This window comes from Colius striatus, chromosome 3 (genome assembly GCF_028858725.1).
Source record: "Colius striatus isolate bColStr4 chromosome 3, bColStr4.1.hap1, whole genome shotgun sequence".
NCBI classification, from domain to species: Eukaryota; Metazoa; Chordata; class Aves; order Coliiformes; family Coliidae; genus Colius; species Colius striatus.
In genome coordinates this window covers 48,961,042-48,978,393 of record NC_084761.1, presented here as the reverse complement: position 1 = coordinate 48,978,393, position 17,352 = coordinate 48,961,042, and the positions used below count along the sequence as shown (strand labels likewise).

At 37.6% G+C, this 17,352-nt stretch overlaps 1 protein-coding gene across 2 annotated transcripts in view; it reads left to right on the top strand.

The window, feature by feature from the left end:
• Positions 1 to 17,352, top strand: part of GRID2 (glutamate ionotropic receptor delta type subunit 2) — a 737,077-nt gene that overhangs the window by 488,413 nt on the left and 231,312 nt on the right. For both annotated transcript variants that reach the window (XM_061992861.1, XM_061992860.1), the window contains 3 exons: positions 1,641 to 1,694; positions 9,537 to 9,710; positions 16,954 to 17,115. In XM_061992861.1, the coding sequence (XP_061848845.1) occupies positions 1,641 to 1,694; positions 9,537 to 9,710; positions 16,954 to 17,115 (390 nt within the window). The remainder of the gene's footprint in view (positions 1 to 1,640; positions 1,695 to 9,536; positions 9,711 to 16,953; positions 17,116 to 17,352) is intronic.

The window sequence follows — 17,352 nt, the reverse complement described above, 5'->3', positions numbered from 1 at the left end:
TATTATTTGCAAGTTGTAAATAAATGTGTTACAGATAGCCTGAGCTGTTTGAAATAATGAGTGACTTGTGAGACTAGTAAGCCTCTTGTTTTTATCCCGTTGCTTTATGTGTGCCATGTTCATACCTACTGCAGTGAATGCAAGAAAATATCAAAGCAACATAAGACATATGATCATCACCACAGAGAAAGAGTAGTCAGTCTAAATTCCACATGAAGTGAGGAAACAGATTCCTACTGCTAATAATAGTCACATTTTCCAGGAGCACATTAGTAGCTATGGCTTTCATTTCCTCTCATTTCTTATTGGTGCTGTGAGAGTTTGAAATAAGAAGTCAGTTCATATAGTGTGCTCTTGCTAGGTTTTTTTTTCCAACCTTGCCTGTCATTCTAGTAAGTATGCAGTGATCCAGATTCTAATGGCCTTTGAATTAATGATGATGGTTATTAGTATGGGGTCTTTCGCTGCTCTTGAGATTTGTGGACAGTTAAATTGTTTTCCTTTGGACATGGTACAGAGTAAATTGCAATCATCCTTGGCAATCACCATTTGTGTTGGTCAGCATTAAAAGCCAAGCATGACTGCTGTGCAATGGCCTAAGTAATAACAGCCCAACTGGAACATTAAAAGATTGTAAGTACCAAACCTTGTTTCATTTTTTTTTCTTTGTTTTTTTGTTTTTGTTTTTGGTTTTTTTAATTGAACACACTTTTAAGTACCCAGTAGGTTTGAATTGTGAATCAAGATGAACACAGTCATTATACAAATGAAATGGGATTAATTTGTTTTTAAAACTATTTTAGTGTCAATACTAATTCAATTTCATTTATAAGAAAAATATAGATGTCCAGCCTTTTCTTTAGTTTATTTCTGGCCTCTTTCCTGTCAATGATTCATTTCCTAGCTAATGAAAGCAGACTCGATGTATTTTTTTCACTGTTTCCACTGCAAAGGGGGACCAACATACCATAAAAGCCTAGTGGATTCAAGGAAGGAAAGAATAGGGCTTAGTGAAAGATGAGTTAGGAAGTACATTTTCAGTCTAGCATGGAGACAGCTCCTGGAATAACTATTAGCAAAGGAGAAGACGCATGGGAGGGAAGATTAGAGGCACTTGGTACATGAAGCCTGGAACAGGCCACCATTCATCATCCCTGTGACAGCCCCCTTTCTCAAGAAAACACTTTTCTCCCTGCTTTTTGCATTTCTATGAACCCCAGCATTTGTGCTGTGAATTTTTGGAAGTTTAATTCACAGACTTTATATATATGTTTAAAGGTAGGAGCTACAGAAATCTGAGAAGAGTTACTTGATATTCAGTTTCTGTCATCCTCTCTGTTGCTCCCTCTCAATACACAATATTAAGGCAAAAATTATTTTATTTTCTCCTCAGTCAACTGAAACATATTCTTTTCTGTGATGCTGGCAGTGAAGCGTATTTTTCAAGTTTAATTAGCAAGTCAAACAATAACACAAATACTTCTGGAAAATTTTTCTAAAGGTTCTGTATCCTCAGTTGAATAAGAAAGGTCTTTGAGAACATGTGCTTTGGTTTTTGTCATTTGAAGAAAGCATCCATTTAATTTTTTTCTGGCTTTCACAAGCAAGCTGACTGATAGCTGGTTTATTCTCTATTTCAGGTCGTGGAGACTAATTTGGTTGCTTTTGACTGTCACTGGATCATTATAAATGAGGTAACTGTCAAGTGAACATTGTTGTGAACCATGAATCCTGTTTTCAGCCTGACTGACAATATTCATGCTGCTTTTGACTTTGTAAACAGGAAGTACTGGCTACCACAGAGTTCAGGCATGCTGGGAAAGTGGATGTTGCTTAATAAAAGTAAAATGACAAGTTCTTAGACTTCACTGTTTTGTGTTGACAATTTTAAACAGAAGTCTTTGAATGAATAAATGGAAAATAAAAACCCTCTCTTTACAAATATCTTCTGAGTTTCCCATTGGACTTGACCCGACTGTTTTTAGAGAATCTTTTTAAGGTCTTTTTTCATATTGTAACCTTTAATAGTGGAGTGGTTTTGTTTCATTTATATTTTTATGATTTTTCTTAATAATAAAATTTCCTCTTTCCCTTTCCTTTAAGAATTCCCCTAGAATTCAGTCATGGTTAATATCCAAACATTGATATTAGTGGGAGGTTTTTCTGAATCAGGACATATGTGAATGTTTATGAAGGGAAAAAAAGAAAGTTAAATTGGGACCCTATTTCTGAACTGTGAAATAGATTCTTCCATGAACATGTCAGCTAAAAGATGACAAGTCAATTTCTGAAGTATCTTTGCATATAAAACATTGAATAGTGCAGTTGTTCTTGGATTTGACAACATTCGGATTTTTCTTTTATGAAAAGCAATTTATTTCCAGAACAACTGAATTCCCTTGGGAGATAACTCTTCCCTAGCATGCAAAGACCTCTGGAAGTCTTCAAGACCCACCTGGATGTGTTCCCGTGTAACCTGATCCAGGTGGACCTGCTTCTGCAGAGGGCTTGTGCTAGATGATCTCTAAAGGTTCCTTCTAACCTCTACCATTCTATGATTCTGTAATTCTATGAGAAGAATGATTGGAGATATTGCATGTAAATTCTAGGTCTGCTCTCTGGATTTACTCTACACTTCTATTTTCATACTTAATTGCTATATTTTCATTAGTAAAGTGTCCTAATAGTGAGGTAATTGAACCCAAAACAGGTTTTTTCAAGGTTATAGTGAGGCATAATGTTGTTGTGGTGGAATTATAGTTTATCCTATTTGATTAAACCAGTGGATATTTAACCAGTTTTCCCTAGAGAAAATTATGCCTCTTAGAGTACTGTGAAAACAACCTAGGTCCAGCAGAAATTATTGATTTGGGCCCTACATTGCTCATGACCAGTAATGTGTGTCTTTTCCAGCACTGGATGGGGCCTTGCTGGTTGAGAAGCCGGCTTTAAACTACAGACAGCCACATGAACAACAAACATGTTTTTGTTTTCCTGTCAGATTTATCTAGAATTCATTTCTAGGAAAAGGAATCTTAAAGTAGACTATCCATCTCTACTTTTCAGTGTTTAGACCTTATTTTTAAAAGAGCATTAACTAAATTTAAAGCAGCCCACAATTCATGTCTATATCAAAAGATTGCTCAACAATTTCTTGGGCAGAGCCCAGATATTGGCTTGCTCTTCAAGTTAAGACACTGCCACTGTTTTTTCATTTTAAATGTTACTTGAATTGGAAAGTTTGAAAGAAGATACTTGCTTTTAGCTGTGTCAGCTCCTCCACCTCCAAAAAGCACAATAAAACCAAAGATCCATTCCCAGTGTATGTACTTTATCTTTGCTTTTTATTCAGAAATTAACGTCTCAGTGGAAAAAAAAAATCTGCTTTCTGAGCATTCTTATTTGCACATTGCAGCAGATTAAACACCAGAGCAATCAAAGTACTTACCACTCAACTGTCTTCTCCATTCCAAAACTCTCTAGGCTGCAGTCCCAACAACTACAAGAGCTGAATGATGCACATAGAGAAGCATACATTGTCCGTTCTTAGTTTTATAGCTTTGTATGTGAAAGAGGTGAAAGCCACAATTGAGTTCATTCTGACAGACTGTACTGTAAACCATAGTCATTAAAATCTCTATATCTCATTCAGCCATTCCTGCTGTTGGCTTTAAAGAAGGTGAACAATTTTAATGCCATCTCAACTCAATCTGTTTCTTGGACCTAAATCCATATTCCTAATTAAGTAACTTAACTTTCAAGCTCTGTTTGTTTCAAAATGCTAATAAACTCGATATTTTGCAGACACAAAAATCAGATTAGCAATAAAGATAATGAGAAAATAAGATTTGTAGAAAATTATATGAAAAGACTCATGTTTTGCCTGGTTTTCCCTTATTACTATGTTCAGATTACAAGAGAATTTAAATATTTCTTGAATTATGAATGTTGCATAACATTACTTGCTTATTGAAACATTTTACCAGTTCAATAATGAGATCACAGTGCCTCCACTTCAGCAATGCAAAATTCAGAAATGCAGTGATTTACTGGCCCATTACTATGTGGTATATAAAATAGCTGTCTTAACATCCCAGTCCATTTGATACGGTTGTCCATTAGCTGCAGATGACCATAGCTTTTCCATATGACTGTGATCTCAGAGCTCTGCCTGTTTTGTTGCTTACATGTATCTTTTGTGACATCTTAGACAACTTGGGCATCTGTGTTTGTGTGCCTGCATTGGGTGAATCAGATTGTCAAGTAGTTACTGAAACACTGCTTTTCTGGCCTCCCAGTTTGAAATGCTAAGATGGTGTATTAGAGTGAAAATCTATTGTTTTGCAAAATCGACATATGATGCAATTAATTCCTTGCATTGAGATAACAAAACAAGCTGCAATTGTCTTTCCTTTTCCTGTGCCAAAGGAATGCAATGCACTGAATATACTAATACAAAAGGAAATATCACCTTTAGTTTTGAGATTAGAAACTTGCCCAGGCTTTGTGAGGTAACAGCTTCTATTTTAACTGCTTGTTTTAAATGCTGTAATGCCTGGAAAGACTTCTGTCATTTTTATTGTCCTATTAGGTGCTATTTTATGTAATATAGCAAATTTGCTTGAATACTGTGTATGATAAGGGAAAGGCATGTATGGGAGAAGAGAGATTGTTCCCATAAAAATAAAGGATTCACAATTTGCTAAAGCATAATACATTGTATTAGTCTTTTGCAAATAATATAATTCTATTCTGATCAGTGCAGTCAGCTGAGAAAACATTCTCCAAATAAATGTTCCTATTTCTTCAGGGCCTTAAAGCATATGGTACAATTCTTTATTTAAAATTTGCAGGTGTCATGGATTTGAATGTAGTCATTATAAATATCCTTTAAAAAATGTGAGAATGGATTTCTCACACTTTCTGTCTGTCTCTGCTTGCTTCTTTTCCTCTGCACAATAGTAAATATAGCCGCAAAAAGTCCAGGATAGTAAAATTATATTTCTTCTCTTAAATCATAAGTGCACGATAAGTTCAGATTATATTTAGCAGAACTAAAGAAGGGGCATTTGTATGATTTTCATAATTTTTCTCTTTTTTGCTCTACTTCTTCATTTTTATTTGTCTTGAATCCATGTTTCTCTGTTTGTTTTAACATTCAGTGTTATCTTGCTATGCCCAAGGCTGCCACCAGTTACCTATTTCTATTGTTTATTCAAAGAAAGTCCAAAACACTTTCCATTGCCTACCATTCATTATATATATCATACAAGAGGTGAAAATATTAATGATATTGTACAAAGGATTGGTTGGATTTCATCTGCAGTAATGTGCACAATTATGACCAGCTCTATTAAAAATAAAATGAAGTGAGGGTACAGAAAAGCTGATTTCTGTAAGAAGAGACTGGAAAGGTTGGCTTGATTTGCCTGTGAAAACAAAGACTGAAAGAAGATATGCTCTCTGTTTATAAACACATTCAGATTAAGAATAAATGCATCATTGTCAAGTGCTGGAGGACAAGGTTAGCATTGAGAACCAAAGAGTTCTTATGCCTAGAAATAAATTGAAGGCAAGAGTTAACAGAAGGTTTCTAATTACAAGAGACATCAGAGTCTAGGGGGAAAAAAAAAAACCAAACAAACAACCCACCTCCTTCTTTGAGGAAAGAATGGAAAGTAAAACCAACACAAACTCTTAAAGAAAAGCTTATGGAAAAAAAGGTCCAACGAGCCCATCATAGCAGAAGGGAGGACCAGGAGATCTAAAAGGTTGTATTCAAAGACTATTTCAGACAAACACATGTTTTCCCTAGGAGCAGGCTGGTCTGTAGCCAATGCATTCAACTTGTTCCATTGTGTTTTAGGTTAATGCATTCCACCATGAAGAAGAGCATAGAGCATGACTATGTTTTCAGCTCAAGCAGCTCGTTCAGGCCCTAAAAACACAACTCAGTTCCAGAAGCTCAAGTAGTTCTATATTTTAATATGGATAATTGATTGATAGTATAATTAGATGTTCACTTGAACCCATATGTTTTCCAATGAGAACAGCAAGTCAGGTGTGAAATGCCACCCTCTTTAGCTCAGGTCAGCAACCAAGATAATAGCTTTTTTTTTCACAGGTGAGAGCCAGTAGACAGGCTGACTTATATTTTTTTTCTCTCTAAGAAAGCTAAAAATTGATTTCTCCTCTCAAGTTTCTATTTTTTGTCATTGTCCCCAAAACAAAAAAAACTAAAGGAGACATAATGGAGCAAGTGATTATGTAGTTCAAGATATCGTTTTCCTTGTCTTGGAGTTTCACCTAGCTAAGTACTCTTTGGAAAACACTATGAAATTCAAGAAGAGTGTAGCACAAGTATGCCATGGCATGAGCAGGGACAGCCCAGAAGCCTCAAGGATGTATGCGTTAGCCACTCCTCCTATGCTCCCTACTCACTACTGCTGACTTTTGGAGGAGAAAGAAACACTCTCTTCTGTGAGTGTCATGAAGGATGTGATGAAGAGATGGCAGGCACTGGAAAATAAGGCATGTAAAGTATATAATAAATACCGGAGTCATCTTCTTGGCTCAAAGTTAAGATGTTTCCAGAAGAAAAGGTATTTCAGCCTTTGTTTGATGCTTAATACAGGAGCATGTGAATAAATTATTTCCCTCCATGCCTCTCACTACTGGTGCTGTTGCTTTGTGGTGAATATTAAGTCTGCCTGGATCACTTCTGTTAAAATAATCACAGAATCACAGAATCTTAAGGGTTGGAAGGGACTTCTAAAGGTCATCTAGTCCAGCCCCTTTTCCAGAGCAGGACCACCTAGAGTAGGTCACACAGGAGCTCGTCCAGGTGGGTTTTGAATGTACCCAGAGAAGGAGACTCAACAACCCATCTGGGCTTCATCTCCTGTATGAGACAAGCTGAACAGCAATGTGTGTTAGGTGTCCAGTATGTAGTCTTGCTTCCCACTGGAATCTCTGCCTGATATTTGAAGACAATCTTTAGTTTCCTTATACAGGTGCCAACTCAGTTCAACTTGGCCAATTTTGTAATTTTTTTTGACATTTGGTGCTTGTATAACAGCTCTTCTGCCATCCTTGAATCATTACACTGTATCCTTCTTTGAAGTGCAAATGAAAATTGTTTCCTCTCATACAATAGTTGCTTTATATAGTTTTCTTAAGTCAGATCCAAAATTCAAGAATGAGAGATGATATTGGAGAGCCATTATATAAAAGGCTCATCACTCAGTCAGTGCCAAGTGTTAAAAAAATGACAAAGAAATATATAGCAAATGACTAAAGTTGTATCTGGGTTTCAATGGCATTGCTTTGTTGTTAACCTAAAATCTGAATTTGATATAATCAGTGAAATTCACAGCGTTTGAAATAATATCTGTCATTATTCTATTGATGTATATACCTCCTTGACAACCATATAAAAATCTCTTTGGTGTTTGGATTCTATTATTAGTTCCCAGGTGATGTGAGAAAATATGAGGTAGTAACGTGTCTGTACAAGTATCGTTTTTTACGTTATTAGAATAAGTCTAATCATCTTGCTGTTACAGTTTGAGCGCGGTGTGTAACGAAACCAGGCATTTTTTAAATCCTGTGAGAAAGGATATAGCTTAAAATCAAGCCAAGAAGTTTCTTGAGCTCTCCTTTCTGCTTCTGTTGAATGTATCATGAAAACAAATTGTGCGTTTTGCTGAAACAGCATTCTGATTTTTATTTTTTTTTTTTACCTTGCAGCTAGGGAAATGATACAGACTAAATGAAAAGGTGGCATCTTAAGCTGACAGAAATCATTATTGGTGGTACATTAAGAATTAGTTGACCAGAAATGCAAGATATTTCAGCGGACAAAGCTGTTATTTTTGTCTGCAGAAAAATCTATATTTCATAAAGAACATTAATAACAGATGAATTGAGAAACTATGATAATCTATGAGGAAGAATAAAATACTTTTACTGTAGTTCAGAGAGTAGAAGTTAAAAATTACATCCCATGTATTTTTCTTCCAAAATTTAAAGCAAAGAAGAAAGTACCAATATGTCTAAAATTAAAGTTACTTAAAAATAATTAATTTATATACAGTTAACTTTAAGTTCCAAAAACAAGCCAGAATTACTGGGATAGTTGTTTTAACATTTAAAGAGCTGCTTTTTCAAAAAGCTTGGCTTCTTTTTCACAAGAAAGAATCTGTCACTTGAGTTCAAGTCTATCTTTTAGTGTCTCCTAAGTTATGATTACGGGTATAGATCAGGAAGCTAGAGGCAAAAAAGATAATTGTGTTTAGTTACAGGTATAACAGTGCAAATTTACTGTATCTTTCAAAAAGTGAATAACTAAGTACACAAATATTTGAATATTAAATATTTGATAAAGTGTGGCTGTATGCAAGGGTATGTTAGATGCAGCTGCTAATAGGAGCTCCTCAAGCACCTCCCTTACGGAAGGAGTATCCACAAATTTAAACATACAAATAGTTTGGGGCATCAGCCTCTGTAATTAAGACAAATTATGCAAAGACTAACATGACAAAAAATAGTTAAGATTGAGTAAAGTTTTAGACTGATTCTCCTGCTTTACAGAAAAATATAGACATAATTACCTTGAATATTATCTGCTGGCTGTATTTGACTTGTCAGAAAAAGCCCATGTTTAACTAAAGTTCAGGCTTGTACGTAAAGGCTGGAGTCAGTTGTTGTTGTTTATGGCCTACCCTTCTGTCACTACATGTTCCCTGAGGGCCTCATCATAGAACATGGAGTTCCCAAACTGCAGGAATTTATGCTATATAAAGAACTTTTTTCTCCATTTTCTCCAACCTGCCCTAAAGCTAGTATTTTAATATTTCACATACTGATTTATCTACTTAGTTCTATTTTTTACTTTAAAGTGTGTGTCCTCAGAGCTGAGTGTTCAGCTATAAGACTTAACAGATACTCTATGGAGTAAAAAGTTGGTTTTAAATTAGATCTTGCTATAAACAAGCACATATGCACCTAGAATGCTCTAATGCATTTTCTTTGCCCTTTTGGTAAATGATGTTTGCTAACTTGCACATTGTTTACAGGTTTTTGATATTCTGTTTCCAGGAAATGGACATTTAAGGTCTGAATAGTTGCTTGTACCTTCACAGCTCCGAAGTAATGCTACACTTAGAAATACATCATGGTATGACTTCCTACTGACTTACACGTTATTTACCAAGGATGCTGTGAAACACTTTTAAGTAAAAGATCAGAGAAAGAAGACAGGGAGAGAAAAACCAAAATGAAACAGCTAAATCTAGTTACACCTACAGAGATTCAGTGAGGTTTGGACAAAGTACATTTTAAACTTCTGCAAATATTAAAAGGGCAGGATGACTGTTGTTTTAATGAGCATGTATATCTTTTTGGGCTATGGCAGAGCTCAGTGTTAGCCATGCAGCAATTACATGCCCATTGGTCTTCTCAGTTTACTTTCTATTTATAATCTGGTGGTAGATTTTAACTTTTTTGCATATCCTCTCCCTTGCCTTATCTTCCAGGAAATAAATGATGTTGATGTACAGGAGCTGGTGAGAAGGTCAATTGGAAGGCTAACAATCATTCGACAGACATTTCCAGTCCCCCAAAACATAAGTCAGCGCTGTTTCCGTGGCAACCACAGAATATCTTCATCACTGTGTGATCCAAAGGACCCTTTCTCCCAAAGCATGGAGGTACTTTATATACCAGTCTATCCTCACTTGGGAACTGTCTTTCTAGATAAGTTCAAGGTTTTTCCCAGAGGCTTAGTGTAATTTAATGCTTATTTTTTATCTTCTCTCTGACATGTAGTTTAATGGCTCATAGAAGTGAGAGAAGAAAATACTTGGGGGAGTGGGGGCAGGGTGAATGTGACTGGTGGGCAAGACCAACTCACCCACTCCACAGCAATTCAGAAAAAAAGTAAAAAGAAAAAAAGCACCCAATCTCCAGACAGTAGGGTAACTGTAATATTGCCCTCATAAATTTTCTTGTCATCTCACTGAGAATTTCCTCCCGATTAGCCAGTGCCTCCTGAGTTGCCATGCTTGTCTAAGCCTCAAATGTGTTGCCAATAGGAAAGCCTTTCTGAGTAGCACCCATCTCACCTGTTTCAAGTGTTTCAGTATACACACCTAAATCCATACCTATGTTCCATTGAAGCTCATTTTCAGGATTGTTAATCAAAAATAAGTATAAAAGCCTTCCTACCACATAAGATCAGCCACAGAATCACGGTCACTGTCCTCCTGACTTCTCATAGTTTTTCCAAGAGCAGATGGTCTATTTGTCTCATCTATCTGGTTAGGCTTTGTCATGACTAAGCTATGGCAAATCAGGAGTGTGAAATTGGCTTAAGATATCCACTTTTCTTTTGGGATTTTTTGCATGGTGATTTATGAGGTTGCGGAAAGGTGACTGCATTGGAAGCAGTGCAGGAGAAGCATATCTGACTTAGCAGCAAACAGCAGTTGTCTTGTGATGCTGAAAAAAAGAGTGAGAGAAGAGAGTGGGAAAGAAACAGTGAAGTGTTGAACAGCGTCCTTACTTAAAATGAAAATATGCGAGGTGAGAAAAAGTGTGGTTGGTCTTGCCCTGTTTTAGAGTAGCTGAAGAACCTTTGTCTCACTGTTTGCAAGACAGCCAGTAAGCAGCTATTGATGACATGAAAAACTTTGGCACACTGGACCGTGATCCTATTAGAGTTCTGAAAATAAACAGGGCTGTGTAAGCTCAACAGGTGCCTGAGATATCTCTGAAGGCTGTTTAGGAACTGTGAAAAATTCTTCAGGTTGCACAGTTCTGTTATGGCAGTGTGGTCCTATGGGGAACTTTGATAGTCTGTGGATAATGCGTAAAAGCTGAGGGTGAGATTATGAGCAGCTGCTGGAGATTGCAAAGAGCAGTTTTCGTGAACAAAGTTACTAACTACACAAGGCAGAAAACAAGAATCATGTATCTGTGGAAGACTTCATGTTTTGATTTATTTCACTCTTTACTTTCATGTAATTTTCACTTCAGCAGTGAATTGGGTCTAGGAAAGAAAAGATCTAGAAATCCAAATTTATTCTCTACAAATTAGCAAATTCCATTTTATTTGATAGATTGGGCCTTGGACCTTATACCTTAACCAGTACTTCTTGATCAACCTATAATATTCCTATCTGTAATATTCCTATCAAAAGCTTTCATAATGTTTTTGCTCAGATGAATGATGGAAGCTTGGCTGGTTTAACTGTTTCTTCATGCTTTCCCTGAGCTTGCTACACTTCATTAGTAACTGACTGTGACAACACTAAAAAATGAAATGAAGAAAAACTCTGACACACGTTTCCCCTGTGTCTTTTTACGATGCACAGACCTTTGAGTAGTTGTGTGATTGTTCACGGTTTCTTTGTTCTCTTCAACAATATTATAAATTAACTTCTACTCCAGTGGGAACTTGGAAGAGTTTATAAATCAAAATTTCTAGTGCTTTTTTTAATGCCATTGAAGTGTCATTAATCACAAATATTTGCTGGAAATTATAAGGGTGGATTTCTTGATTTATTTTTTTCTGAATTACTCCCCCTAAAATCTGTGGGAATAATTAATTTTTTTCAGCAGCTTTATTAAAACACTGGAAAAGTATTTTGGTGAAGATCTCTCATTGTGTCTTTGGGATGGTCCTACTCAGAAACTTCCATGAATTTGTATTATTTTAGAGGCAGAAAGTTAAAAGCTGGATTCACAGAAGTATGTAGTACCATAACCCTTTTGTCCAAAAACTATGTCTGGGTATATATAAAATAAACATCATTAATCCAGATTAATAACTCACATTTAATCAGATTGCTAAATACCATTCTTCTACACTCTGGAACAAAACATCAGAATTATGAATTGCATCAACAGGACGTTATGTAGTTGGATAATGCTTGGTAATGCAAGTGTCCAGTCATTAGTCTAAAAGACTTGGAATAAATAATGGGTCAGTAATGGATATCAGGCAATGCATTAAATGTCCCAGTAAATTTACATGGGAAATGAATAAAAATGTAAAGTGACTTTAAATTGCAGCCCCACTCTGTGCATTGGGACAATTACTAATGAAGTATACTTCTAGTAGTGACTGGGAAGGGTGATTTTGAGAGGCAGAAATTAATCATAGTATCTTTATCATTGCATTATCAGCGATTGATTGCTGTAAATGTTAAGCTGAACTATTAATGAAGGAAGAACAATGCTTAATAATTTCTGAACTCTGTGCTCCTGAGCCTTGATGAAGGCTCAGCTATATTACTTTTAGATTAGTGACCGCATCCTTTGTCATGTACTGTGACAATAGTCTATTTCTGTGGTATGAGGTTATGGAAGCTACCTTGAAAGCAATGTCATTTTGTTGGAAAATGACGACCTGGCATCTGTAGCCCTTCATGTACCAATTTAGTCTCATTAGTGACCTTATTGTCTCTGCTCTCCAGAGATATGGGGTTTTTTTTTCCTTTGGCGAGTATTTATATAAGGTAAACTTGCCTCTATGTGTTTATGGTACTAACAATGTAGAGTTATAAAGGTAGTAGAAGACCCCAGGAGTTTATCAGGAGGAAAAGCATCAGACCATTAGATCTTCAATAAAATATTGAAGGAAAAATTGCCCAGGAAATTCTGGCAAAGTAAAGAGGGAGACAACTGCTTTCCTGGATACTAGACAGAGAAAGACCCTCCTGTGACAAGTGCACAGAACAGACATGTACAGAACAGACACAGGCAGAGCCAGCATAAAGATGGAGTTTACATAAGAAAATAAAAGCATGAAAAATAACATGTATGGAAAGGAGTCTTTAAGCAGGAAGAGAGGCTATTATTTTTTTCTTTTTTCCTTTAAGATGATGTGTGGATTTAGCAAACAGTATCTCAGATCTTCAGCATTGTTGTACTTCTTTGGCATAAACCTCCTCTCAGCAGCTGCAGGACTTTCCCAGTCTTTGGGCATTTTAAGAAGCTGAATAGGGGCACTCTCCTACTGTAAACTTCCTTCTTTTAAGCAGACTATCTATATGGAGAAACCCTTACCCAGAGCAGTCAACATATTCCACAAATCCGGCTTGTAGTAGAGTGATGGTGAAAAAACCCAAAAAAACTTGCCTCAGTTAGCAAACTACTATCTGCTGCTGGCTATTTTGCCTTCAAGCACTAGGAATGCTCTACAGCCCTTTTCATAGTACAGCTGAGGAAACTGAGTTTCCCTGAATAACTTCAGACCCCATGGCCTCATATGACCAATAGATTATCTAAACATAATATTGTCAAAGGGTCCATCTCATTTCTTAACATCATTTCTTGCAACAGAAGGGATGCAAGGGTTAATCTAGCCACTGAAATCCCTGAAACTGGTCACATAGTGGTCAGGATTTTTCCCCTCAAAAAGGTACATGGATCAGTAACCCATCTGAAGTGCATCTACATCAATGTTCTCAGCATAGGCAACAAACAGGAGGAGTTGGCAGCCGTTGTGCACCAAGGAAAGTATGACATAGATCCCATTATGGAAACATGGTGGGATGATTCACACAAATGGAGTGCCGCACTGGATGGCTACAGACTCTTCAGAAGGGACAAACAGGGCAGAGCAGGACAGGACAGATGGAGTAGCCCTCTATGTTAGGGAGTGTCTTGACTGCTTAGAGATCAATGACCGTGATGAGATAGTTGAGTGTTTATGGGTAAGAATCAGGAGGAACGACAACAAGGCTAATGTCATAGTAGAATTCTGTTACAGATCACTCAACTAGGATGAAGAAATAGATGGAATATTCTATAGGAAGCTGGGAAAAGTCTCAAGACTGCTGGCCCTTGTTCTCATGGGGGACTTACCAGATGTCTGCTGGGAAAACAATACAGCAGAGAGGAGACAGTCCAGGAGGTTCCTGGAGTATATGAAAGATAACTTCCTCACACAGATAGGAAGGAACGAAGGAAGGCACCTTGATGGAACTGGTGTGTGTAAACAAAGAAGAACTACTTGTGGTAGATGTAATGGTTGGAGGCTGTAGTAGGCGTAGCAATCACTAAATGGATGCTGAGTTCCTGATTCTCAGAGAAGTAAGGAAGATTGTCAGCAGAACTGCTACCTTAGATTTCCAGAGGGCAGACTTTCATCTGTTTAGGAAGTTGTTAGCCAGTGTCCCTTGAGTGGTAGTCCTGAAGGGCAAAGTAGTCTAGGAAGGCTAGACATTCTTCAAGAAAATCTTAAAGATACAGAGTCAAGCTGTCCCCATGTGCAAGAAGATGAGGCAATGGGGCAGAAAACTGTCCTGGCTGAAAAGAGAACTTTGGAACTCAGAAATAAAAGGAGAATTTATGACCCTTGGAAAAAAAGGGTAAGGCAACTCAGGAGAATGATGACGAGGTTCTGAGCTTCTGCAGGGAGAAAATCAGAAGGACCAAGGCACAACAAGAGCTTAAGCTGGCCACTGATGTAAAAGACAATGTATTTCTGTGAATACATGAGCAACAAAAGGAGGGCTGGGAAGAATCTCCATCCTTTAATGGATACGGGAGGAAGCTTAGTGACCAAGGATAAGGAAAACACTAAGGTACTTAACACTGCCTTTGCCTAAGTCTTCAGTGTGCCCCTGAGCCAGAAGAAGACAAGAACACAGGAGAGAATTAAGCCCTCATAATCCATGAAGAAATGGTGTGTGACCTGCTGCTCAACCTGAACACACACGAGTCTAAGGGGCCAGATTAGGTCAACACAAGAGTGCTGAGGGAGCTGGCAGACGTGCTTGCCAGGCCACTTTCCATCATCTATCAGCAGTCCTGACTCATTCCAGGATCCTGGGAACTACAGGCCTGTCAGTCTGACCTCAGTGCTGGGGAATGTTATGGAACAGATTATCCTGAGTGCCATCCTGAGGCATATACAGGATAAACAAGGGTTCAGACCCGGTCAACATGGCTTTATGCAGGTTTTTCTTTACTAACTTCATCTACAACAAGGTGATGGGCTTAGTAGGTGTTGGGAACACTGTGGATGTGGTCTACCTGGACTTTACTAAAACCTTTAACACAGTCTCCCACAGCATCCTCCTGGAGAAACTGACTGCCTGTGGCTTGGATGGACCTAGTCTGTATTTGGTGGAAAACTGTCTGGATGACTGGATCCAAAGAGTTGTAGTGAATGGAATTAAATCCAGTTGGTGGCCAGTTGCCAGTGATGTTCGCCAGGGCTCAGTGCTGAGGCCTGTTCTATTTAATATCTTTAGCAATGGCTTGGATGAGGGGATTGAGTGAGCCTTAAGTTTGCTGATGATATGAAGCTGGGTGGAAGCATAGATCTGCTTGAGAATAGGAAAGCTCTTCAGGGGGACCTGGACAGGAGGGACCAAGAGGCCAGGGTCAATTGTATGAAGCTCAACAAGTCCAAGTGCCAGGTCCTGCACTTGTACCCTTGACTACAAAACAGACACTGAGGTACTGGACAGTGTCCAAAGAAGGCCAACGAAACCGGTGAAGGGTCTGGAGTAGCAGCTGAGAGAATTGGCAATGTTTAGCCTGGAGAAGAGGACACTGAGGAGAGACATGATCACTTTCTACAATTACCTGAAAGAATGTTGTAGTGAGGTGGGGATTAGTCTTTTCTCACAGGTAACAAGTAACAGGGCAAGACGAAATGGGCTCAAGTTGCACCAGGGGTTGTTCAGATTGGATATTAGGAAGAACTTTTTCACTGAAAGGGTTGTTAAATACTGGAACAGGCTGTCCAGGAAGGTAGTAGAGTCAGAGATGTTTGGATGTTGCACTTAGGGAGATGGTCTAGTGGTTCATAGAACTAGGACAAAGGCTGGACTCTATGATCTTAAAGATCTCTTCCAGGTGAAACGATTCTATGATTCTATGATATTTTAAAGGTGCAAAGCTGAGGTGCTGAGGGACAAGGTTTAGTGGTGGTCTTGGCAGTGTGAGGTTAGTGGTTGGAACTGATGATCTTTGAGTTTTTTCCAAGCAAAATTATTAGATTCTATTCTGTTCCTGAGAACTTCAGGAGAGCTGAGATTGCTCTTTATGATACTGTTGATAACTTAAATGTTCCTGCCATTTGAGGATAGAAATGATTGAAATAAAGCTATATCATAAATTGTTTCAGAAATGTTCATGAATTCTGAGCTGCTGTTCTTTTACATTGAATTGTATCTTTCACATGTGACTTTGTATATTTAAAAGTACATACATAGTAATAATAGATGGGTATGTGGAACTGGCACACAAAAAATTTCTTAAGTTTGACTATTCTCTCTCTGATGCCAAGGTAAAACTCCATCACACTGTATGTGTGTAACTATGCTCGCAGTGAAACGTATACTCCTTTCCTCAGTAAGAGTTTTGTCCTACAAGGAATTAAAACCCATTGCCAAATACTCTGACTATAAATTGCAGAATTGACATGCAACAAGATTGTGTCTTATTTCATTCCAGAAATTTTCTGAGTCAAAATTGACTGCAAAAATCAGGAACAAAACTACACTTTTAAATTTTCAGTTTCTGTTAGGAAAAAGAACAAAACAATCTTGAAGAGAATTTATTTGAATTTCTGGTGACTGGAAAAATTGAAAGCTGCAGGCAACTGGTTAAAAATAAAAGCAAATCTGTTTACATTCACAAATAGATCTTTAAATCCTGCAAGTGGAGCTGTGCCAGTGATTGGACTGCCTGTACTTCACATGCGTGTAGGTTGTTGCTGCAAATCACTTGTACCATGACAGCCCCTAGCTGCAGATTTTACCAGAGGCAAAGATAGGACTTTTTGACCCTTACAGTAAATTTCTTCTTCATACCAATTAAGCCGTTTAATTATCAGAAGATTATGGGTGAGGCAAAACAAATGATAAATACTGACTGCTAGTAAGAAACCACAAACAACATGCTAATTCTTCCCTTTTAATGTCTTTGCAGATTTCAAACTTGTATATATATGACACTGTTCTCCTGTTGGCAAATGCCTTTCATAAGAAGCTGGAGGACAGGAAATGGCACAGCATGGCCAGCCTCACCTGCATCAGGAAGAACTCTAAACCCTGGCAAGGAGGGCGTTCGATGTTGGAAACCATCAAGAAGGTGCCTTTTCCCTGTATTTCCTTGTCTTTGATTTCTAAAATACTTACAATAGGCAGTATTTTTCTGATGTGCATACTATTCTTGCTAGTACCAGTGTCTTTTCAGAGGAATAGTTTTCATATATTTACAGTTTCTGAATGAAAATAGTCTGTAACTGTTTTGGGTTTTTTTCCATGTCGTAATATGCATATTTGAAATGAAGTCAATGACTTTGTTTAACAAAGCTACCAAACTAGT